The sequence below is a fragment of the Barbus barbus genome (assembly GCF_936440315.1).
Source record: "Barbus barbus genome assembly, chromosome: 45".
NCBI lineage: Eukaryota > Metazoa > Chordata > Actinopteri > Cypriniformes > Cyprinidae > Barbus > Barbus barbus.
Window position 1 is genome coordinate 21,103,969 of NC_136723.1, and position 25,316 is coordinate 21,129,284.

The window sequence follows — 25,316 nt, forward strand, 5'->3', positions numbered from 1 at the left end:
ATAGAAGTCTATCCCCACAATTCACAGAAACAAACGTGTGTGTGTGTGTTTCAGGCAGACTGTATTCAGATGTTTTCGGCAGCAGGATGGCGTGAAAGAGCCACTGAGAGCAGAACACACACACACACACACACACACACACACACTCACCCGCGCGCGCTCTCGCTCCTCGAGTCTCGCGCTGAGGAGAGTCAGTCTCATTCCAGCATCAGGAGCGCATCATGGATCTGCGGGGCTCTCACACTATTGGAATGATTTTACCGCTGTATCTCATCTTGTACTTCATCACAGGCTCCGTCAGCAAAGGCGAGTATCACCTTATTCCTATTATTCGCGTTAATCTGAGGCGAATAACGACTTTTTTCCTGGAATTGTGTCCGCGGTCCTCTGACTGTAATAACGGCAGTAAGTTGAGGAGGAACTTTGCTTTGTGCCAAATGGAGATTAAACGACTAACTAATCCGATGTCGTTTTCTGATTTTAGTTGATGTATTTTATTATATTATGTTTGGATGATGTATTTATGTACCGTATAATGTGGCAGTTTCAGATGGTAATTAATTCATTAATGCAACAGATAACGGGAAGGTGTTTTACGCATCGAATTGGTTTGATCGAGTTTATGGATCCGGAATATCTGTTGTGTGATTTTTAGTTCAAATAGTCTCAAAATGAGCGGTTTTGTCTTGATGTAAGTGACAAAACCGCTCATTTTGAGACATGTCTATTGCTGTAGTAGCCTACACACTAACTCTACACTAACTCGTGTATTTCAAGGGTCGGACGCGCCGCAGCGGTTTGTGGCGACAGGAGAAACACTGTTTAATGTCGTGTGTTTTAAGCCTTCGTGTCTAATAGCCTAGTGGATTAATTATCATCACAATTACGACTGTGAACTTATTTGTAATTATATTTCATAATAATATCAATATTATTTACAGTAGGCTATTTAATTGGAATTAATAGCCTAAAATAGTAACAAAACGTTAAAAAAAAAACTTTATTAATAATGATTTATTAATGCGCAGGACCTTAAACTGACGTCCGACGCGCTGCAGATCTACTATAGCTACCGAATCGTCTCCTCCAGTCCGAAATAATATATTTCCCTGCTGAGAAAAAAACAAACAAACAAAAAACATCTTAAAGACATCCGCTCAGGCTGGTCAGGTTTGCGGGTTTTGTTGGAGTTTTGGGCAGTTTTTAGTTGGTCAGGATGTGAGACCTGCTTGCCAACCAGCTAAACACCAGTTTGGCCAAGTGTGGAGAACATGCAAATCATCTCAGGTGAGGATATTTTTTAAATGTCTAAGGTAATATGCACTGTTGTAACATTATGTGCATTATTGTACATTATTGTAGCATAACAATAGTCTTTCTGATTGACAGGTGAGGCGACCAATCAGAGTCTTTAGCGGCGTTTATGGGTGGATTTATCTGAACGACATTGGACTCTTTTCATATTTTCAAAGCAGAAATCATAATGGTTAATAAACTTCTATCATGGTAAATGGAAACTACAACAAATATATGACTTTTTGCATTTCCATTTGCTTAATACAGTAGCAAAAGAATAAAAAAATCCTCAATAGTGTTTCTATGAAAAACAATGCAGAAAAATGTGTGTGTGTGTATATATGTGTATATATATATATATATATATATATATATATATATATATATATATATATATATATATATATCTGTGTGTGCTTGTATGTATATAATGTACGTATAATAGCAAAAGAAAAAATAACAGAAAAAATGTACTTGAACAGTAGTGTATATGTATGTATGAAAAGATTGATCACGTTGGTCAAAAGAGAGAAAGATGTTAAAGTGTTTCTAATGCAAGTGCTTTTCAGCATTAACTAGATTTCTAAAAACTATAATGCCAGTGTAATATAACACAAGATATAGTGTTATAATTTCATTAAATTGTTGTTATAATATTTCATTAAAAATTAAAATAAAAGAGAAACTTTGCTAGATTTATCATCACAGTCTGTGAAAAGGGTCCATGATCGACTGGTGTAGAAACCTGTTGAAATAAGTGCACAGTAATGTCGCTTGGTGAAAAAACGTCAATAAAATGAGCAGAAATGTGTGAGCAGTATTACTGTCCATCCAAAATGCACAGTCTTCTCATGGATATCTAGTTAGCCTGTCAGTCTGGCAGATGCAGTGACTAGTTCTTTCTCTGAAATGTATCAAACGGGTTCTTGTTAACCATGATTTGGTTTCTAGGTGAACTGGTACGTCTCTAAACTGGTGTGAGTTGCATGAAGTCAATCAGTCATGTTTTCTTGCATGTTTGCATGCGGTATGCATCAGACGGTCAGTGAAGCAGCATTTATTTAGAGGCTTTCAGCAGTATTTGTTCACAGATGTTGAATCTGGAATGAAGGAATGCATTAGAACAAGCTTTACCAGAGTGGATCATGGGGAATTACACTGAAGCAGTCAAACACAGAGTGACGGCTGCCACCATAAGCGCTCGCGTCGCTCCAGAGGACGACACTGACGTCACGCTCTGAGCTTGTGGGTGTTGGTAATGAGATGCATATGTGTTGTAATTGAAACAGATGGTTATGAACTTTGTATGCCCCTGGCTCTCCGCAGCGCGCAGCACTCCAGAATACAATATCTGGGGTGATGGATGCTGAATTCTGCTCTTCTGTCTGCACAGATTGAGGATGCATTAGAAATGAGAGTGCGCTGGTGACCAGACATACCTTACGCTTGAGTGCTGTGGCACTTCGTGCTACAGTGATGATATATCCACTCCAAGGTACATCAAAACATATCATGGGACCCCCCAAAAAACGGTATTTCCTTGGTGCATATTTGTTGGTGGTATAGATTTTACTTTTTTGAAGAAGAAACTGTTGCTAGGATCATTGTTAGGGTGATCTGATTGTTAGAATCATTTTAGCATGTTGCTATGTGGTTGCTAGGGTGAGTCTTGCTTCACGTTTATGTGAAGGTATCTTTTTCAGGTACCTTTTGTGTGGAATTGGAAGACATGTAATATATAATCTTAATATTCTTTACTTTTTCTTATTTAAAATGCATTTGATACTTCTATGATTGGCATGTAGACAACATGGTTGCATTTAAGTATTTATATATATATATATATATATATATATATAAGCTATATAGACAGATTTCTTTGGTTCATTCATTCATTCATTCATTTTTTTTTTTTTTTTTAAGAAACTGTGATACCAGGGTGTTGCTGGGATGTTCTAATTGTATATTTTAGCATGTTGCTATGTGGTTGCCAGGGTGAGACTGTTTTTAGGTGTTTTGTTTATATATTTACTAAAGATGCACCGATTGCAATTTTCTTGGCTGATTCCGATTTCCGATTTGTTTTTGGACGTGTGCCCTGCCGATACCGATTTTCTGTCTAAGAACTATAATTGAAAGCATATTCAAACAAAATTCAATGCAAAAATTACTTAATTACTTAATTTTATTACATAATAAAATAAATTATTAAACATTACAATCCCCCCAATCTGGACTAAGTTACAGATTTTCTCTCACTTAAACAACTCTCTAAATAAAGTGCTCTGTGACTGGAAAGAGGAAGAAATAGTTAACTTAAAATGAGTTGCTGTATGTAACAAAACGGATGTCATTTCCCACTATGGCTCAGGTGCCATAAATGCATTTACAATGCAAAATTTCAAATGCATAAATAATTTTATAAGATTAATGTTTTACATATTTTTTTAAACGCAAATAAATGTTGAAAAAAATGCAATGATACTTTTAAATATGACTAAACCACCAGTAGGTGACGGCAAGTGTCTGTTTTAATGAGTGAGTCATTTATTCTTTCATTCAACCAATTTATACTTTCATTCATTCAAACGGTAGATTAATTCAGAAACGATGCAAGTGACTGTCCTTATGAATGGGCCACTGAATCATTGACTCACTCGATTCATTCAGTAATGAACAGTGTTGGGGAAGCTACTCTGAAACTGTAGTTTGACAAGCTACAAGCTACTCGTAAGTTAAAGTAGTTAAACTACAGTCAAGCTACCCTTTTGGAAAAGTAGTTAGCTACACTACAAGTTACTATCAAAAAGTAGCTAGCTACATTGAAACTACTTTTGATTTTTTTGAACAACGTATATTATAAATAACTGAATAAGTGTCTGAGGAATGTTTTAAGTAAAATATTTAGTGTTTAAAACAATGCAATACAATTATGATTTCAAAGAGTATTGTTTTATTACACACAACACTCAAATATCTCAGACTGTTACAAAAAGTGTAACCTTTACTTGTCGTTTCTTTGAGAGACATGAACTTGGACAAATAAGGCCATGGGTAATTAACGTTAGTTGTTTCTCCATCCTCCAAATCTGCCGCCACGTCTTGCTCCATCATGGATAATATGGGTGTGTCAACCCACTTCTGTACGTCAGTGAACTGTTAGCCGCAAGATGCGTGATTAAACAACAGGTGGCGGTAATGGCAAAAAATGAGTTTGTAATCTAACAAGAAGAATATCCTTGCATCGCGCTGATTCGCGCAGGCTCGACAAAACGCAATGTAGCTTTTGCTCGCGCTACACCGCTACTTGCTGCAAAAAGTAGTTAGCTACTGGAAAAGCTACACTGTTTAAAAAGCAACTGAGCTACTGCCAAGCTACTGAAAAATGTAGTTAAGTTAGTAGCGTCGCTACTTGTAGTTAACTACTCCCCAACACTGGTAATGAAACACCGCTGTGTTGCTCGGAGACACAAAACAGTTCTGCTGTGGCTTTGATCGGAACTATTTTCAGCAGCGAAATTGAGAAAAAACAGTCAAAATTTTGTCTAAACTCTAAGTCACTTAATTTTAACTTCTTGTTTATTGAAATACTATTGTATATAATCAGTGTCACGTTGCAGTCGTGTTGATATTGATATTCGGGGAAACATCATGGACGTATAATGTTGCTTATCGAAATCATATTTTGTATATATATTTATATATATATATATATTTTTTTTTTTTTCTACCGCAGTATGCATCTATACATTTCTGTGAGTTATTTTGTGTCTGCTGTCTCTCTCACGCACTCCCTCAGGCTGTGCAAGCCTCATCTGGCTCGACATAAATACATTATTAGTCGCCATTTACACTGAATGCAATTAAAATTAGAATTATTCTCACGCGAAACTACGTGTTTACACGCGACTGTGAGTGTGCGTGTGCGTGTCCGGGCCGGTCATGCGAAAAATCGTCCGATTCTGATCACTGGCCAGTCAATCTCTAATATTTACATTTATTTATTTTTATGAATGTATTTATACTTTGTATCTAATGATACAATTTGAAAAGAATAGTGATATTTATTTATTTTTGTCTCATAAACTGTGATGTTAGGGTCATTGGCAGGGTGTTGCTAAGGAATTTTAATTTTTAAAAGCGAGTTTTTGGCTTCTAATTTCTTTTTAGCCTGTTAGCATGTTGTTGCTAGGGCAAGTCATCCCTCAAGTTTCTGTGATCTTCTGAAATATGCATCTTCCTCATTCAGTGTTTATCTGTGGGATGGATTTTCCACTAATTTCATCATCCAGCGTGTAAAAATTCTGTTATTTATTTATATTTATTTTTTATTTATATATTTATGTTTTGACTTATACATTATTGACATATTAGTAGTGGTATAGATTTTAAATTTTTTTAAATTTGTAGAAACTATGATGCTAGTATTGTTGACAGGGTGTTCCAAATGTGTTTAGCATGTTGCCATGTGGTTGTTAGGGTGTTCTGGGTGGTTGCTAGGGTGAGATCTCCCTCAAGTTTCTGTGATCTTCTGGAATGTGCATCTTTCTCATTTAGTGTGCATCTGTATCATGGTGTGCATCTGATGACTTTGGCAGAAACTGGGGGTTTTGTACAGCTTGTTCAGCTTCATCTGTATGGCCATCTCTGTAAGCACATAAAGCACAAGCCTGAAATATCCTGCTCATGTCCATGTGAGACGCAGAATCAGGCTGCAATCAGAGCCGTGCTGGGCTCAGCTGGTTCCTCTGCAGGAAGCGCACTGGGCTGATCTTACATTTGCACTGGGAGTCCACACAGGCCTGTTTACATCCAATGACCCACTTTCACTCTTCATTTTGAAGTCCTTGTGCCCTAAAGAGCCATCAACAAAGGCTTCATTTCTGAAATCACTTCTATTTTTCTTTTAACCTCCAAGGTAGATTTAGCGGTGTATTATTATATCTCGATTTTCAAAATGGACTCATGGGCTCTCTTGTGTAGTTTCATACTGGAGCACACACTTAAGCATATAGCCTCTTTAATGGTTCTTTTCAGCAAGGCATTGTGGATGTTTGAGGCTCTTGAGTTGTTTGTTTCTTTGGAGATGAAAACAGCTGATTCATGTTTCATTCTTCAGATGAACCAGATTTCTTCAGGTTCTTCAAATCAGTGTTTGCGTTTCTGGGCTTCTTGAAGCACCAGATCATAGATGTTGTCCTAAAGAACTAAAAGTGAAGCCCATATGGGTTCTATAAAGTACCAGAACATATGCAGATTTCTAAAGAACCATTTTTCATTACTATTTATTTAATTTATTACAAGTAATATACATGACATACATTTTACATGTTTGTGTTTAGTATCTTTTACAAAAATATTCTGCAAAATAATATTTTTATTACTTGTTAAATCAATAATTTGTACATGAATCTAATTAAATAATATTTATTTAAAAATAATAGTTTCTCATTTATTTTACAGAAATATTATCGAGTAATAATATTTATTTACTTAGAAAATGTATAAAATAATATTGATGTATAATATAAGAAGAATATCATTAATTTTATGAAACAAATTAAGTTTTCCATATTTATATTATCGTTTACATATTTATTTTTTGTTTACTTATTTTTACATAAATAATATTTGTTAATATATACATTTTACATACTTATATTTACATATATAATTAATATTTATTATTTACATTCATTTATTTCCTTCCAATTCAAAACAGTTCTGCAACCCGAATTCTGGAAATGTTGGGACGTTTTTTTAAATTTGAATAAAATGAAAACTAAAAGAATTTCAAATCACATGAGCCAATATTTTATTCAAAACAGAACATAGATAACATAACAAATGTTTAAACTGAGAAATTTTACAATTTTATGCACAAAATGAGCTCAGTATTTCCCACAGGATTTAGTGACACTTGTGGCGGCAGGTGACGTCACATATTAATTTGCATATGTATGACGTCATTGCATCACGTTTGCATTCAGACGAGTTTTGGCACTTCAGATGTTCTACTCTATGAACTATCACATACTGTAATACAACTGAATGCCCAATAAAGCTGTTCACAATATATTTTCTGTTGTCATACATAAAACAGGTATAAATAGTGACTAAACATGGCCCATTAATAATACATGTTAACCAGGAATCACTCACTATACTCCTTAAATCCTGATTTATAATCATGACATCGTCTGATAAAATCAACATACATCTACACTAAAAAGCGACTATATTACTGTTTTGTCTTATTCAGTGCACTGCCTGCGTCTGAGTAATGTAACAAACTATGTGCATATTAACAGACAAATTACGTTCAAATTTATAAGTCCAAACAGTCAGTAAGCGACAGGTGCTTGGAAATGCTGTTTTGTAAATGATTTATTGACGGCTCTGCTGCGGTACGGCCAACTGAAAGCGCTGTTTCTCTGCCGCTCACTGCTCAGAACAGATGCCGAGAGAGGTGATGCTGCGCCGGGAGAGTCAGACCTCGTGCTTGCGGGGCAGTACTGGCGACATCTTCCAACTGAACGATAGCTAAGGTTTTAAAAAAAAAAAAAATTGATAGGTTTGTCAGTATGTACCTTTTATGGAAAGAAGCCGCTAAAAGGGTCTGAAAGTTGCTAAATCGAGTTCTGAAGTCATGCTCGTGTGTGTGAGCGCTGAGTATTTGTGGCGGTCGATGTGGATATTAAATAAATCAACGTGTGGGAACACTGAAGCTTATTTCAAATTTGATGCCTGCTACATGTCTCAAAATAGTTGGGACAGGGGCATGTTTACCATGGTGTAGCATCTCCTCTTCTTTTCAAAAAAGTTTGAAGACATCTGGACATCGAGGTTATGAGTTTCTGGAGTTTTGGTGTTGGAATATGGTCCCATTCTTGCCTGATATAGGTTTCCAGCTGCTGAAGACTTTGTGGTCGTCTTTGACGTATTTTCCATTTAATGATGCGCCAAATTTTCTCTATAGGTGAAAAATCTGGACTGCAGGCAGGCCAATTCAGCACCCGGACTCTTCTACTACGAAACCATGCTGTTGTAATAGCTGCAGTATGTGGTTTTGCATTGTCCTGCTGAGCACTTTAAATGAGCCTTGGCCCACAGGACACAACAGCGCTTCTGGACCGTGTTCACGTATGGCTTCCTTTTTGCATGATAGAGCTTTAGTTGGCATCTGCAGATAGCACGGCAGATTGTGTTTACCGACAGTGGTTTCTGGAAGTATTCCTGGGCCCATTTAGTATTGTCAATGACAGAATCATGCCGATGAGTGATGCAGTGTCGTCTGTGGGCCCGAAGACCACGGGCATCCAACAAAGGTCTTCGGCCTTGTCCCTTACGCACAGAGATTTATCCAGTTTCACTGAATCTTTTGATGATGTTATGCACTATAGATGATAATATTTGCAAAGCCTTTGCAATTTGATGTCTCTATGTTCTATTGTGAATAAAATATTGGCTCATGTGATTTGAAAGTCTTTTAGTTTTCATTTTAAAAAATGTCCCAACATTTTCGGGTTGCAGAACTATTTTGAATTGGAAGGCAATAAATGGATATAAATAATAAATATTAATTATATATGTAAATATAATTATATAAAATGTATTTCCGGAATTCGGGTTGTAATTGCATTCTATTTACATTAAATTAATTGTCGTAGTCATGATATTTTGTGCTTTTTCTTATATTGTCTGTATTATTGTGTTTTTGTTTTTGTGTAATTGGGATGTATAGACAGTGTTTTTATACATATACACATAGGAATTACACAAAGAAATATATAAAACTAATATTAAAGGGGTGGTTGATTGCGATTTCACTGTTGTTTAATGTTGCTGTTTGAGCATAAACAATATCTGCAAAGTTGACACAAAAAGCCTACAAAAACGGTTGGTAGGGACTACAACGAGCTACTTCCCGGGTTCGTTACGTCACGAACCCAGATAAACCCCACCCCTGGGAACATGCAATGAAGGGGGAGAGGCCATGTTGTGCTGCTTTAGAGAAGAGGATGAAAAAACTAGGGTGCACGTAAAAATCTATTCATATATGAATCACAATTCTGTCTTCTAACGATTCTAATGGATTCACAAGTTTCAAAATCAATGTTCTAATGCAACAGTTCCCCATCCTGTTCCTTGCGTCGCCCTGCTCTGCACACACCCCTGCATCGCTCGCTCGCTCTCTCTCTCTCTCATTCAGATCACCAGCTCAGCTCAAACAATGAATTGTTCAATTTATACACTTATTTTCACATAGCTATGAGAAGTGTTATACATGGATGCGCATGCGATTGCCGTACTGAATTGAAGCTTTTATCAGGATAAAACCATATATTAAAAGCCAACAGAAGCAGTAGCATTTACAAATAACAGTGTATCTAAAAGCATGAGACTACAACAAACAAAAAACATACCATTAAGAGCCATGCTTGCACAGGTTCTGTGCGATCCTCTTCACTAATATTCTCTGGGTCTCAATCGGGCTCAAATTGATAACTTGTATTGAGGACGTCATTGTGTACAATACAACCGGAGCACATGCAGCTGAGGTGAGGGGCGGGATGTTCAGACGCGCACTAGGAGCGGTTTAGCCAATCACAACACACTGGACCAGCTAACCAATCTGAGCCCATCGCCTATTTCTGAGGGAGGGGCTTCATAAAATCAGAAAATTATCAGCTCGTTATAATAGAAGGGACAGAGCGTTGTGGAATAAAGATAAATTATGTGAAAAATTATTAGTTTTTTTAAAAACAAAGCATTAAAACATGTTAGACTGAACTACAGAACTACCACAGGCTCAGCACCCTCCTACTTCCACTCACTATTACGAACCTACATCCCCTCCAGAAGTTTGAGATCTGCTAGTGAGCGACGCCTTGTGGTACCATCACAGAGAGGCTCAAAATCACTCTCCAGAACATTCTCGTTCACCATTCCTGGCTGGTGGAATAATCTTCCCACCCCTATCCGGAACGCCGGATCCCTGGCAATCTTCAAGCAGCAACTGAAAACTCATCTCTTTCGGCAGTACTTGACTTCATCCTAAACTCAAAAAAAAAACTCTTTCCCTCTATCTTTCTCTCCCTCCCTTACTAGCTTGTACTTATTTGAACAATGACTGAGACTTGGTGTTACGAGCACTTCCTCTGTCTGATTGCCTCTTCAAGATTAATCGCTTTTTGTATTCCCCAATTGTAAGTCGCTTTGGATAAAAGTGTCTGCCAAATGACTAAATGTAAATGTAAATGTAGACTGCACCCCATAAACACAATCAAGCCTAGAAAAAAACAGTGAACCACCCCTTTAAATGTCAAACATGACAATAATTGAATATAATAATTGAAAGGTTTATTTTTAGGAGTTCAGGAGAACATTTGAAGATCATGATTGGTTTTTGAATTACCGTTTTGTAATTATTTTTGGTTGTATGAGGTTTTTGAGGTACTCTTTGTTTGTTTTTTTGGAGATTAAAACGTTTTTGAAATTTCATACGTTCTTCAGATCCATGTTTTGGTTTCTTAGTTCTTAGTTTTTTCTGAAGAACTGGAGATTAAAAATTTCTTTCAGAGGCTTATAAAGGTTCTTGTGCTTCATCAGGCTGTAAAACACGTTTCGATCCTTTGTTTAACAGCGTATAAGCTCTCTTATGGTGTGGTAGTATTTCTTTTTTGACACTCAGCCTTTGTTTACCTATTTGTAATAGTAATAGGCCCAGAAATGTGACTGTTACTAATACAGATGACAAATACAGCGGTCAGTGAATTAACAGTGGTGCAGCAGCAGTTTTTTCACATTACGCCCAGGCTGTTCATTCTGCCAAGGCAATTATATTCAGCACCGTGGCAGACTGGTGAGTTCCGGGGCTGGTTTGTTGGCTCAAAATCCACCTGCCAATCATGTCTAAACACTCAATGTCTGCACTAAGCATTTCAGGAGAGTTTCCCTATCTGATCTCGGGTCAGAAAGACTGACATCCCCTACTATGTTATCTTTACTTCCAGGTCGTTTATCATTGCCGAAAGCTGGTCCGGAGGCATTGAAGTGTTCAATTTAATCATGACTGTGTGACTGCTTACTCTTGGTGGTGTCGTGTGCTTTATGATAAAACTGAGTTGCCACCAGAGTGTCGTGAAAGCTTAGTTATAATTGTGAAGTATGTTGCCATGTCTTGCTAGAAACGGCCAGCAGAATCAATTAAAGCTCAGGAAGAAAGAAGATGGCAAGCAAGGGATGGAGTTTGGCTGGATTTCAGTTCCTCTAGATGTTGGGAAGCGGGTCATGCTGATGAATGATAACATGAGAGATAAACCTCTTCTTTAAAGGTGAAGTGTGCACATTTCTAATGTTTCAATAGTTGCAATAACAACGACAACAAAAACGTTTTCATACCTTAATGGGAACATTAGCAAAACATTCTTAGAACATTTTTGTCTTGAGATGCTCTTTGGTTCTTTGGTTTGGTGTGTCTAAAGTACTAGAGGATAAAAACTTCTTTTTGAGACATTTAAAATGTTCTCCTATTCCATCAGGCTGTAAAACCCAGTTAAATCCACATTTGTAATGTTTATATAGTTGTCGAAACATATATAAAATGGCATGATAATGATTAAATATAGATCTTTATTAGCAGTTTAGGAGAACCTTTAAAGGTCTTAAATGGTTATTAAATGATTCAACAAAGTTAGTCAGTAATTATTTCTGGCTGTATATGGTTTGTAAGATTCTCTTTGGTTTTGTTTGCTAGTTTCACTGAAAAAAAAAATCTTTTAATTCATTGGTGGTGCTTTACCTGATGGCATGCAGTCGTAAACAGCAGGAGTTGTCTCCATCGGCTTCTCCGATTTAGAAGAAATCCAAGCCACCGACCGCGAGCGATATGATGGACAAGATGGCGAACACTGTTACACACTTTGAGGACATTCTAAGAACCGAGTAGACGGCGATGCGGAACGAGTTCGCTTCTCACATGTCAGTTGTTCAGTCGCTATGCTCTAAACTAGATCTTCTTACAGGGGAGATGAGAGAACAAAAGAAAGTTGTTGCAGATTACGATAGGCGAGTTGCCCTGCTCAAGCAACAGATTGTGGACTTACAGGATCACATTAACGGTAGACTCAACTGGTTTTATTTTCAAACTTGTATTTGTCTTATTATGCAGTAATTCTGTTTGATACCTATGACTGACCTTAATATTCTGAGTTGTAATATTAATGGGCTAAATGGGCCTCACAAACGTGCAGGTTTTCTGGATTTTTTGCGATGAAGAAAGATTGATATAGTGTTAGTTCAAAAATCCCATTTGAAAGAGGAGGATATACACAGGTGTAATAATAAGTTTTGTGAAGTGGTATCTCACTCATCTTCGGATACTAAAACTAAGGGTGTCCTAATATTGGTGCGGAGGACTTTAAATATTACTATTTTAGAGAAATGCTGTGATACAGATGATAGAATAACACATATAAAAACAATAGTGGAGAATAGGAATATTGTATTTCTTTCAGTTTATGCCCTTTGTACTCCTGACTTGTATTGGGTGCAGATACGAGTTCTGTAATGTCGCATATCCTAGATAGATCTGGACCAAAGGAATCACACTCTCAAGCTTTGTGTTCTGACAAACTTCGGCAATGTGTAACCTCATCCTCGTTGGTGGACAGTTGGCGTTTATTAAACCATTCTGCTAAGACTTTCACTTTATTTTCTGCTACTCATAAATCCTATTCGCGAATTGACTATATTTTCATTTGTACTTCTTTATCTTCAGCTGTTCGTGATGCCGATATCTGTTCCTTATCTCTGTCAGATCATGATGGAAATTTGTGCAGGTTATCTTTGATCCCTCGGACATCTCGTGCCACTAGATGGCGATTTAACCCTAAATTGTTACAGGATGAAACCTTTTGCAGTCAATTCAGAAATAAATTTGCTGAGTTTATTGAAATTAACCAAGGTTCAGTGGATGATCCTCGAACACTTTAGAATGCAGTTAAAGGATTTATAAGGAATAACTCAATTTCTTATGCCTCTTTCCTTCAGAAAAACCGACACAAAAAGATAGTTGAACTGGAATTACAGCTCCAGAATCTGACTAGAGATAATCAGCTTTGTTTCTGAGATAATACACTCAGTAAAAGTAAACACTCTGGGAGATATCTATGATAATAGTGGTTTAAAATCCTTCCAGAATCTTAAAACTCAATATAATCTGCCAGGCACCTCCTTTTTTATGCATTTGTGCATTAGATGGGCCCTACGGGCATATGGGGTGCTTTGGAACTCTCAACTGCCTGTTCACCCTTTACACAAATTAATCCCTCCTTCTGAGGAATCTCCCTCCTCTGCTTCAGTCATCTATCTCTTTCTTCTTGTGCATTCATACAAACCTTTATCTATTACAACTGTTTGGGCTAAGGATCTTAATGAGGATGTGCATGTTTTATTTTCCGATCAGGTATGGGGTATGTTTAAACTGTCTTCTAAAACCCTAATCACCAAACGATTCATTGGAAATTGCTGCATAGGGTTTACTTGACTCCAATGAAACGTTTTTATATGAATCTGACATTATCTCAATGTAAAAAAACTGAAATAGTGCTTTCTTGTAAAACATAGTCTAATAATCTTTATTTACAAGAATCATTTTAGTAGGTTCCAGTTTGTCTTGATTGACCGTCACTTAGCCTAACAGTAACTATATGTGGAAATATGGTTTGTATCTCCCATTGTGAGGTCTCAGCCTCCTCAGGATTTATCGTTTATCAATTCTACCAGTTGTTTGTATGGAACGAGACATAAACCCTCAGCATAAGATCAATTTGCTGCGAATGCACTCCGTATTTCCTCGCAAAGCACGTTGTCCATTATGATTCATGGTCTCAAAGAGCCTGGACGTCGGCACGGAGCGAAGCCGAGAACAAATCACCCTCATACGTCTTCTTTACTGTCAGTTATGAAAATGTGTGAATAGAAAGTCAAACGGTGAATGGGAGTCTTATGGAGTCAAGGTTATACACTAGTGGCAGTTGTGTGTTTTTTTCTCGTTGAACTCTTGCCTGCTCCTCATGCATTTGCATTTATTAATATGGGCAGCAGTATTTAAGCACAAAATTGGCAGGAAATTACGCCGCAGCTGTTAGAGACTCGAGGCCGAATATCTCTCAAGGCTTTAGCACCCAAAACTAAAGCACATTCATCTCATACACCTGCCACGGCTGATAGGTGATACAGCCCAGAGAATTCATCATCCTGAGCCATATTTTGTCTACAGAATATACTGCACTTGCTCAAATATTTCTTTAGCTGACGGTGTCGAGTACGTTTGGGAGGAAATTTAATTTCTTTTCTGTGCACTTCCAAACACTTAAAGGGATAGTTCAGCCAAAAATGCCAAATCTGTCTTTTTGATTATGCTATTGGAGAACAGAAGGTGTAGTTTTGAGGAATTTTGAAAAAAGACATCCAATTATGTGTGTGTGTGTATTTTAATAATTTTTGTTCAGCAAAGATGTTATATTGATCAAAAGTGACAATAAAGACATTTATAATGTTCCAAAAGATTTCTATTTCAAATCAATGCTGTTCTTATAAAATGTATCACAGTTTCCACAAAAATATTTTGCACCAAATGTTTCTTGAGCAGCAAATCAGAATATAAGAATGTTTTCTGGAGTAACATGTGACACTGAAGACTATATAAAGTCTTCAAAAATAGTTGTGCATATATACAGTATATTGTATGTGTTTTGTATGTCGTATAGACAGTTTTGTGTGAGTATATGATTCTTTATGGTGTTTTTTGGAGCTTGACAGGCGTTGTCATTATGAATTGTTGTTGTATATAAAAGAGCGGCATAAATTTCCTTAAAAAAAGCCTCTTGTGGTATCTCACAGAACAAGATAACAGCATGTGGGACGGGAGCGAGTAAATAAAGTCAGAGTTTTCATTTTGGAGTGAACTATTCCTTTAAATGTGCTCCATGTTTTATATCAGCAGCCTCAAACTCTCGCTAATAGACGCTTACAGACGTGCCCTTGAAGGAGAACAGATAAAACACAACAAAATCGACGGTGGGACACTGCAGGAGGAGCGACTCCCGAGCTGTGTCACATTCTACAGGCTTATTTCATTTCACTCTTCAGTGCCTCCCCTTTGGCGGGGTGGGAACGCAGAGTGACCTGCCAGCAAACTAGGTCAAAGGCAAAGCATGCACCTTTTCACCCATGAAGAAAGCAGCTAATCAGATATTTCTCACCCGTGAGGCATCCGAGTTCTCCAGTAGTTCGGCGTCAGGCATCTGGATGTGGCTTTCCCCCGTGAGCGCAGTGAAAGTGATTAGTTGTCGGTAATGGAGGGGAATGGTTTTAGTGACATGGCTCGACCTGCCTGCTATCTACACGCACACAGATCCGGCCCGCAAATAAGCACTTCGTAAATAGTTTATCTGCCTGTGGTTTTGCTTTCTGATGTTGCTCAAGTGGTTGAAACACTCCATGATATCAAGAGTTTTGTGGCTTTCAGTCAGTCTGTTAATATATATTGTGTACATAGTATGCAGATTTTCTGTGTACATAGAAAAGCTGAATGATCAACTGCATTCTCCAAAATGCTAACTATATAGCCTGCCCACACTATGTGCAATATTGTATCCCACAATGCACTTGACTTGTCCTTTCCTTTCAGCTGTGATTTTATAAAAACATCCTGATTGATTATTTAATCAGACTCGCCAAAACTGTTTTTTCCTTTATTACATAATAATAATAATACATTTACTATTGCTGTTATTATGTATTTAAATATATAAATATAAAATAGTATTTAAATATAAATATGTGTTTATTCAAATATGTTTTTTGGTATTTTCTATTTGTATTATGTACACAAATATAAACAAGGCTATTTAGTTATTTTGTACATGGGACAAATCTTAATGCTAAAGCATATAATGATATTCTAGGGAATTGTGTTCTTCTAATTTATAGTTTGGACAGGACTCTTTTCTGTTCTAACATGACAATGCAAAAAGAAATGATTGATAGAGTCAATGTGGAAAAACTTGGCTGGTCTGCGGAAAGCCATGTCCTAATCTCAGCTGAACACCTCTGGTGTGACTTTAGATGCAGACCTAGAGCCAAAAACTCATCACCAAACACCAATGGCTTGTGAACATGAGTACAGTCATTTTAGACACTTCCAAAACTGTTGCAAAGAGATGGAAATACAATTTTATATACATGAGTTATGCTTCCATCTTTGTTGCAAATCATTTATTTCCAGGATGATGCTATACCTGACATTGTCAGTCAATGTAGTGACATCAACATAATACTTGATACATTTATCATTGTGTAATACATATTGTGTCAGTTCTTTTAAAAAAAATAGAAGGTAGTACAAAGCATACACAGTAGGACGCTAGTATTCATTGGGAACACAGCCGTGCTTCCATATGCATTAGTGTGTTGTTTGTTTGTTTATTTGCTTACAGCCAGCAAAGTTTGCTGAATTTCTTTGCGAGTCTGGCTCCCAGCGGAGCATCTGACTCATGCATCTGACTCTACGCTGCTTGTCACTCGCTCAGACGAGGACTCGTATATCACTGGCCTTCATGACAGCAGCTCATCAGTAGTTAAAACAAGCAATTGCAACATGCAGGTCAAGAAAATTTATGTTTAATGTGATTTCCCCTCCGAGGGTGTCCGTCCATTAAGAAACTCAGCATTCATCATACAGATCCTCCTGGCAGGGATTATCATTTATAATAAGGGCTTCTCAAGCTTACAGACCCCTGCAAGAATCAAACGGCTTGATTTGAGGAGTCGCGGCTCCTTAGTATGCAGATAAAACAGCATGAGATTAAACATGTCCCTTGAGGACCAGAACATGAGCATGTAGAAGTAGCTTGGGCTTTATATTCCACTCGCACTGCAGCTTTTAGAAATGATACATTTAAAAATATGTGTTCTATTTAGAACCAGCCTGATGTCACTGGAGAACCTTTGATGCTCCACAAAGAACTTCTCGTTCTCTCTAGGTGTTTAGAAAAGACAGTCTGGTGCTTTAAAGATCAGAGAAACCAAAACATTGATCTGAAGAACTACATGAAATACTAAATAATCAAACATCAAGAATGTTTTCATTTTCAATGGGGATAGTTGTCACACTTTTTAATCTAGTCAATTATTTATTTTCCTGTTGCATTTATTTTGGGCAATTTCTACTCAAAATGTTTTTGTCGCGAGTACAAAATAAATACTGAATTGAGCATATATTTGACTATAAATATGATGCTATTTAAATATGCAATATATTTAATTAAATAATGTTATTTATTTAGTTATTTAAAATGTTCTATAGTCAATTGAATGGCTCTTCAGCAGAATAAAAACATTTTATTAAAATATGATATGTATACATGCAGTGTATATACAGTATAAACGGTGTATTAAGTAGTAGTTTTAGTAATATTAATTAAATAGTATTTAAAATTTATTTAAAATTCAATTGTAAAATTAATTCTAAAATGTATTCTATTCAATAGCTATTCAGCAAAATCTAAACATATTAAAAACATGAAGCTATTTCAATAATAAAATATAGCCAATATATATGAAAAAATTATATTAATAATATTTATTTATTTGAAATAAAATTTTAAAATGTATTACAGTCTTTTTAAATGGATATTTAGCAAAATCTAAACATTTAAAATCTTAATCAAAATAAAGACAATATAGTAATAGTATTTTTTTTATATAATTTTTAATTAATTAAAAAAAATGTATTATAGTCAATTTAATGGCTATTTAGCAAGATCTAAACATATTAAAATATGATGCTATTTAAATAAAAATATATACAATATATCTGATTAAATAATATTAATAGTATTTATTTGAAATATTATTTTTTTTAATTAATTTTAAAATGTCATATAATCCATTTAATGACTCAAAATTGAGTCTACTAATGATTACAAATGTCAAGATGAAAATTGTAGTAAGTGTAATTAATTACACAATTTAGATTATTTTGGATTATTTTTAGATTACTTTTGTCCTAACTCATTTATCACATAGATTTATGCAAGATTATTCTGTACTGTATTGATATGAAAATATTAAAAGAAAGAAAATGTGTTTCATTCTTTGTTATAAACAACATAAAGTGCTTTAAACGTTATGTCAGAGTTTCACTGACTGGGGGTTCATGTAAACAGTTTACATTAGATTACATGTAATCAGTTACTACCCAGCACTGATAAATTACTCTAATACAAATGTGACAACTTGCCCTGACCTGTCATCCTAAAAAAAAAAAGAAAAGAAAACCCGGTCCAACCTCTCACTGCAGATTCACATTCATAATACAGTTACTGTTGTCATTTGTGTGATTGCACTTTTGACTCAAAACCTGCTAGTTACTGAGATAAAGACTGAGACAACTAGCCCCAGTGTCCCCTATACAGTGAAAAAGAAAAGGGTCGATCATCTTTTGTCAGTCTGAAGTGCTGCACTGAAGGACTTTAAGCATGTATTTGCAGTATCATGTGACTTTCTTCGCAGCATTTTGGTTTAAAAATAGCATGACTCAAGCAGTAGATCCTGAAGAAAATGACTTAACGCCACACATTTGATCAGGAAAGCTTTCAGAAGTCACAGTCTCAGGCGTCCATATAAACCCAAAAAACACATACTACCACCCGCGGATCAGCTTATGATAATCTCAGCTAGTGCTGAATTTTGAATGCTGCAGAAATATGAATTTCTGTGTAGAGTTTCAGGCCATATCTGACTGGCTTTTGAGTCAGAAACAGTCATATGTAGCAGTGCGGGGAAATTTCCACCTGCCGGACCATTAAACAGGTTAAACCTCTGCTGAGCTGAACACACACCTAGATATATTGAGTTACAAAGCAATTCTCTTTGTTAACTTGTACCGGCAGCATCAATTAATATGTATTTGTTGCTTACTTCATATGTACTGCATAGCAGAGGGAATTAAGGAGCAGATGGAAAATGTCTTAGTGAATCTTAAGTTTCTCCTCGTAATGATATCAAAACAGTTTTGATGCTAGAAAATAAATGTCACAGAAGCTTGAAAACAATACATTCATATGGACAGAATGATGAAACATGGAATGCATTGTCTCATATGCATTTCTTTATGCATGTAATTGGCATTTGTTTGTTTATTTATTTATTTTAATGTTTTTTATTTATTTTAAATATAAATATTTTATTCATTGTTGATTTTATTTTTAATAAATATATATATATATATATATATTTTATTGTATTGTATTTCATTTCATTTTATAATTTGATGTTTTGTAGTGGATTGTTAATTTGTACTGGCATTAACAATATCAATTAATATTTATCAACTGCATGCAAAATGCGCTGCATTTACTCTTGTTTGTTTTAAATATCAATATTTGTTTGTTCAAATGGATGTGTTGTAGTGGACTATCCACTGCATGCTTCAAATGTGCTGCATTTTATATTTTATTTGTTTAACAATATATATATATTTTAATATATATTAAAGTCGTGGGAAGTCGTGGCCTAATGGTTAGAGAGTCGGACTCATAATCCAAAGGTTGCGGGTTCGAGTCTCGGCCCGGCGGGGATTGTAGGTGGGGGGAGTGAATGTACAGCGCTCTCTCCACCCTCAATACCACGACTGAGGTGCCCTTGAGCAAGGCACCGAACCCCCAACTGCTCCCCGGGCGCTGCAGCATAAATGGCTGCCCACTGCTCCGGGTGTATGTTCACGGTGTGTGTGTGTGTGTTCACTGCTGTGTGTGTGCACGTTGGATGGGTTAAATGCAGAGCACAAATTCCGAGTATGGGTCACCATACTTGGCTGAATGTCACTTCACTTTTTTCACTTTTTTTTTTTTAATAATAATAATAATATTTTTTGTTTTAAAATGAATATTTATTTATTTTCAAATAGATGTGTTAGTAAACTATACATTTATTTTTATTAGTACTGTCAAACGATTAATTACAATAAATTGTATTCAAAATAAAAGTGTTTGTTTACATATGTGTGTGTACTGTGTATATTTATGCATATATAAATACACACATGCATGTACATATTTAAGAAAAAATATGTTCATATATTAAATATTTTTTATATATACTATAAATTATATGAATATAAATACATACATGTAAATATAAAAAAAAATATATATATATACTGTATGTGTGTATGTGTGTGTATTTAAATTATGTAAACAAAAACTTGTATTTTGGACGCGTTTATCTGCAATTATTCATTTGACAGCACTAATATTTATCCACAGCATACTTCATCTGTGCTGCATTTTATTTTTTATTTTATTTTTACAAGGATGTGTTGTTAGTGGACTCTTTGTGAACTTGTACTGGCATTTAACAATATAAACTAGTATTTATCCATTGCATACTTCATACGTACTGCATAGCAGAGGGAATTAAGGAGCAGATGGAAAATGTCTCAGTGAGTCTTAAGTTTCTCCCAGTAGTGATATCAAAGCAGTTTTGCTTCTGGAAAATATGTCACAGAAGCATGAAAACAATGCATTGATATGGACAGAATCATAAAACATGGAATGCACTGTCTCATATGCATTTCTTTATGCAATGTAATTGATGTTTGTTTCATGCATGTTGCAGCATCCAAGCACGTCTCCATATAAAATGCATGACGCTCTTGTCTCGCTGCTGTATTTATGTATTATGCATGGCTAGTCGTCACAGGGATGCGTCTTGACGTTCGTGCCCACCTTGTTAGAGTTGAGTTAATCCGATGGCCACTGATGTTTTCTGATGTCTCTGCCCGCATTGTGCTTCACCCGTGTCTTAGAAGAAAATCTGTCATCATGGCATTTTTCCTTAATTGTTTTGCATTGTTAAACAGAGTAATTCTGTGCAGCTGAAGCATTGTGGCCCGGCTGTCAGGTGTGTTTACCCGAGATAAAGGTTCGGATCAAAGGCAGATGCGCAGCCGCTGACAGTGTGCTGCTTGGAGAATTTGCTCAGTAGTTTCTGAGTAAGTTTGAATAAATAATGGGGGCAGATTGGATGTAGCCACTCATCAGATCGCGCGGCATTAGTCAGTGAGTCGCAGAGCTCTGGCAGCTCTCAGACGCGTGGGGGTTTGGATGTATCGCAGAGTTTAACAGGTTGAGTCTTCACAGAAGCGTGAGACAGCTGCAGTGACTCGCGGTTAATGCTGCTTCAGCTCTTATTGTCCAACACTTCAGTGAGATCTCCATAATGCTCTGTATCTCTAGAAACCAGCACATTCTATGACTTTTGGGCACGATACCATGGTATTTGGGAAGTACCTTGCTGTATCATATAAATACCATAGTATATGACAGTGGTAATCGATGTGATGGGCTCTAAATATTCATGATTTTAAGATAACCTTTTTGATTTGATTTATTTATTATATAATTATTTATTTTAAAATTATTTATTTTTGTTTTATTTGTTTTAAATATTAATAAATATTTTATGTATTATTAGTATTTTCCATTAATGTATTATTTTTGATTTGTTTACATTTTTTGTTTTCATATTTTTTGTTTTATTTTGTCTGTTATCATTAATAATAATAATAATTATTATTATTATATTATATATTATTTATTATTCATATTATTTATTTTAAATGTTATTTTGTTGTTTACATTACTCACATTTAAAGAAATATATTTAATAAATAAAGTTGTTTTAAATATTATTTACTATTTTATTGTCTGTTATTTGTCATATTCATTTGTGTAGTTATTTTTCATTTGTTCATCATTTATAATACTAATACTAATTATAATAATATTAATAATAATAATAATTATTATTATTATTATAAATTGTATTTATATCATTTGTTTGATTGCTTATTTGATTTTACATTTTTATATATTTTTTGTTTTAAAATCAAATAATTATAATAATAATAATAATATCATATTTTTATTTAAAAGTTTTATTTTATTTTGCTTTTATATTTTAAAATATTTATTCTTTTTTTTTTTAATTAAAAATTGTGAACAAGTGTTGCACCATCTACGTATATGAACTCTTTCAGTACTGTTTAAAAACCGTCCCATGTTGCACCACGTGCATGACATGAATGTTGAAAATGTAAAAATCTAGATTTATTTGCATTTAGAGTGCTGCTGATTGCATGAAGTGGCTTGTCAGAATCAATATGAAATGATGGAGATGCAGTCATTGAGGGTAGTCTCTGAAGAGCTCATCACTTGTTCTGTTTTACCAATTATTGGACACAGAAACCTATCTGAAAGCGAACTATTGGCTGAAACCATTTCCAGCCTGTCCAATCAATGAGCTGTATATGGAAACATTGTTAATGATTGTGTAGAGCAATGAATGAATTGGCTCGCATGCAGAGAACAAGAGGCCAATGCAAAAACAGATGCGCTCAAACATGCACAATCTGCTCGTTTTATAAATGCACATTCACAACCTCTGCCTCACATTTTTAATGACAACACGAACATGTCAGCATGAAGCACAGCTTGCAACACATATTAATTCCATAACTCAATGCATTTTTTATGAAAACCGAATACTGAATGAGGAACAAATCGTTTTTATCAATCTGGAATTGATTGAATTGTTAAGTTGTATGAGAATGGTTGTTCTTTATTATTATTATTATTAATATTATTATGATTATTTTCACTTTTAATATGTAATTTATTTTTAAATGTTGTTATAGATTTTTGTTTATTATAATTTATTTTTAAATTATGTTATTTGTTTTAAATATAAATATTTATTTTATGTATTATTATTATTTAATTTTGTTTGTTTATTTTTTATCAATTTCGCATTTATTTGTTTCAAATATGAATGTTTTATGTATTATTATTATTACTCTTTTGTTTTTATTTTTTTATTATATATATTAATTTTTTATATTTTTCATTTATATTTAAAATTATTTTAAAATATTATTGTTATTACTATTATTATTATTTAGATGTTATTTTACCTTTTGTTTGATATATTGTTTATTTATTTATATATGTGTATTTATTTATGTTTTAATTTTATTTATCTTTTTTAACATTTATTTGTTTTAAATATTAATATTTTATGTATTATTATTATTATTATTATTATCATCATCGAAAAGAGTGTCTCTTTTTTTATTTTTTTTATTAACTTGCACTCTTCAATCACTTACATAAACCCATATTAGTCGGTTTTGAGTTCCTGTTAAGTTCGGTGTTCAGGGATTTATGGTTTCTGTGTTGTTTTCATCTCTTGCACTGGAGTTCAACTCTTCTCTGACTGTGTGAAATGGTTTAATAGGCCCTCAGCAGCTGTTGTGAGAGAAATGAGGTGATTGTTGGCTTGTCACTGCATTTCTGCGTCCTCAGATAAGTCTGAATATGTAAAAGTGTTATTAAACGCTATGAGGAGATTTTATCACAGCGCGGGCCATGCGTATGATGAATTATCGTCATTAGCGCTGCTCTCCCAGTGTCATTTACATTTGTAGGTGTTTCTGGAACCGGCTAGCAAATTGTAAAAGCAGAGCGGAGATGAGCGTGGCCTTCGTATCTGTCAGGACGTTACGGCTTCCTATCAATCAAAAACGCCTCGCCAGCGTCCTGCGCTCATTTCCTTCTCCATTATAAACTCCAAGAGGGTTTCAGGAAGAATCTAATCATTTGAGAAGAGCGTTTCAGTTCAGTTTGTGGATGTTTCATTGCTCAGGTGTTGCTCTTTCAGAGCTCAGGATACTTAAGTTTCATAGTTGTCATTTCAGAAGTTTATTAAGAGAAATAAAACTAAATGAGAAAATTGACATGCAGTGAGTATGTAGATATAAATTTAGTCTGGAGAGCAGCTCAGGTCATTTGATGAGAAATTATGAGTTCTTGAGATTTCTGACTTTTAATTTCAGATAGTTTGAGAAACTCTTGAAGCATGTGAAGTCTTTTTCCTCTAGAAAACATCTGAGAAGCAATAAAATCTCATTTGTTCTCCATTTAAACTCATTTCTATGGAAGTCTGTGAATATAAAATAAAAGAAGGTACAGTAATTATGTCTTTTTATCTCACAATTCTGAATTTTTCTCGCAATTTTGAATTTATAACTTGCAATTTCAAGTTTCCGTCTCACAATTCTGAGAAAAAAGTTAGGATTGTGATATAAAATTACTTTGTTTTATTTTTTATTGAGTGGTGGAATTTGTTTTATTACAAATACATAAAAAATGTGTTGTTAAAGTATAAACACTGTTTTAAAAAGTAAATATTTAATTATTTTTTCTAGTATTTACTTTTTGAAAAAGTATTTATACGCGAACAATATATTTTTAATTTAATAATAAATTATTTATTTTTATTAATCTATTTTGTTTTTGTCTAATTATCTTTTTTGTTATTTTCCCCTGGTTTTTGCATCAATTTGAATCATATGATATTAGTTTATTGTATAATAATAATAATTTGTTTTTGTTTCTTCTCCTCACCAAAGTTGCTTTTATTTGATTAAAAATAGTGAAATATTATTACAATTTAAAGTAACTGTTTTCAATGGTAATATCTGTTCAAATGTAATTTATTATGTGATTACTTCAGTGACACATGACCCTTCAGAAATCATTCTAATATGCTGATTTACTGTTCAAGAAACATTTCTGATTTACTTATAAACATGTCATACAGTATATTGTTGAATCATATGATATTTCATTCAGCTGTTTTGTGAAGGTAATTGCAGTGAATGTTCTGCTGATGTTGTAATGTGTAGCTGAGCTGCTTTCTGCAGACCTGGTCTGTTTGAATTCAGCTGGTCGTCCATTACTGGCTCTCCTCACGCTTTGATTTGAGTGTGACTGAACCGAAAGCCTCCATACTGCGACAGAATCTTCTCCACAATCAGCAGCCGCAGGACGGGCGGCACGGGCCTTTGTATTGATCAGCAGCTGAAACTGTCTCACATTCTGTTTCCC

At 34.8% G+C, this 25,316-nt stretch overlaps 1 protein-coding gene across 1 annotated transcript in view; it reads left to right on the forward strand.

Annotated features, from left to right (window-relative positions):
- Positions 1-221: 221 nt before the first annotated feature.
- LOC306864225 (contactin-associated protein-like 4) overlaps positions 222-25,316 on the forward strand; it is a gene marked incomplete at its 5' end in the record, with an annotated part of 138,117 nt that continues 113,022 nt past the window's right edge. Inside the window, one exon of the mRNA XM_079408071.1 lies at positions 222-310. Within this exon, the coding sequence (XP_079264197.1) occupies positions 222-310 (89 nt within the window). The remainder of the gene's footprint in view (positions 311-25,316) is intronic.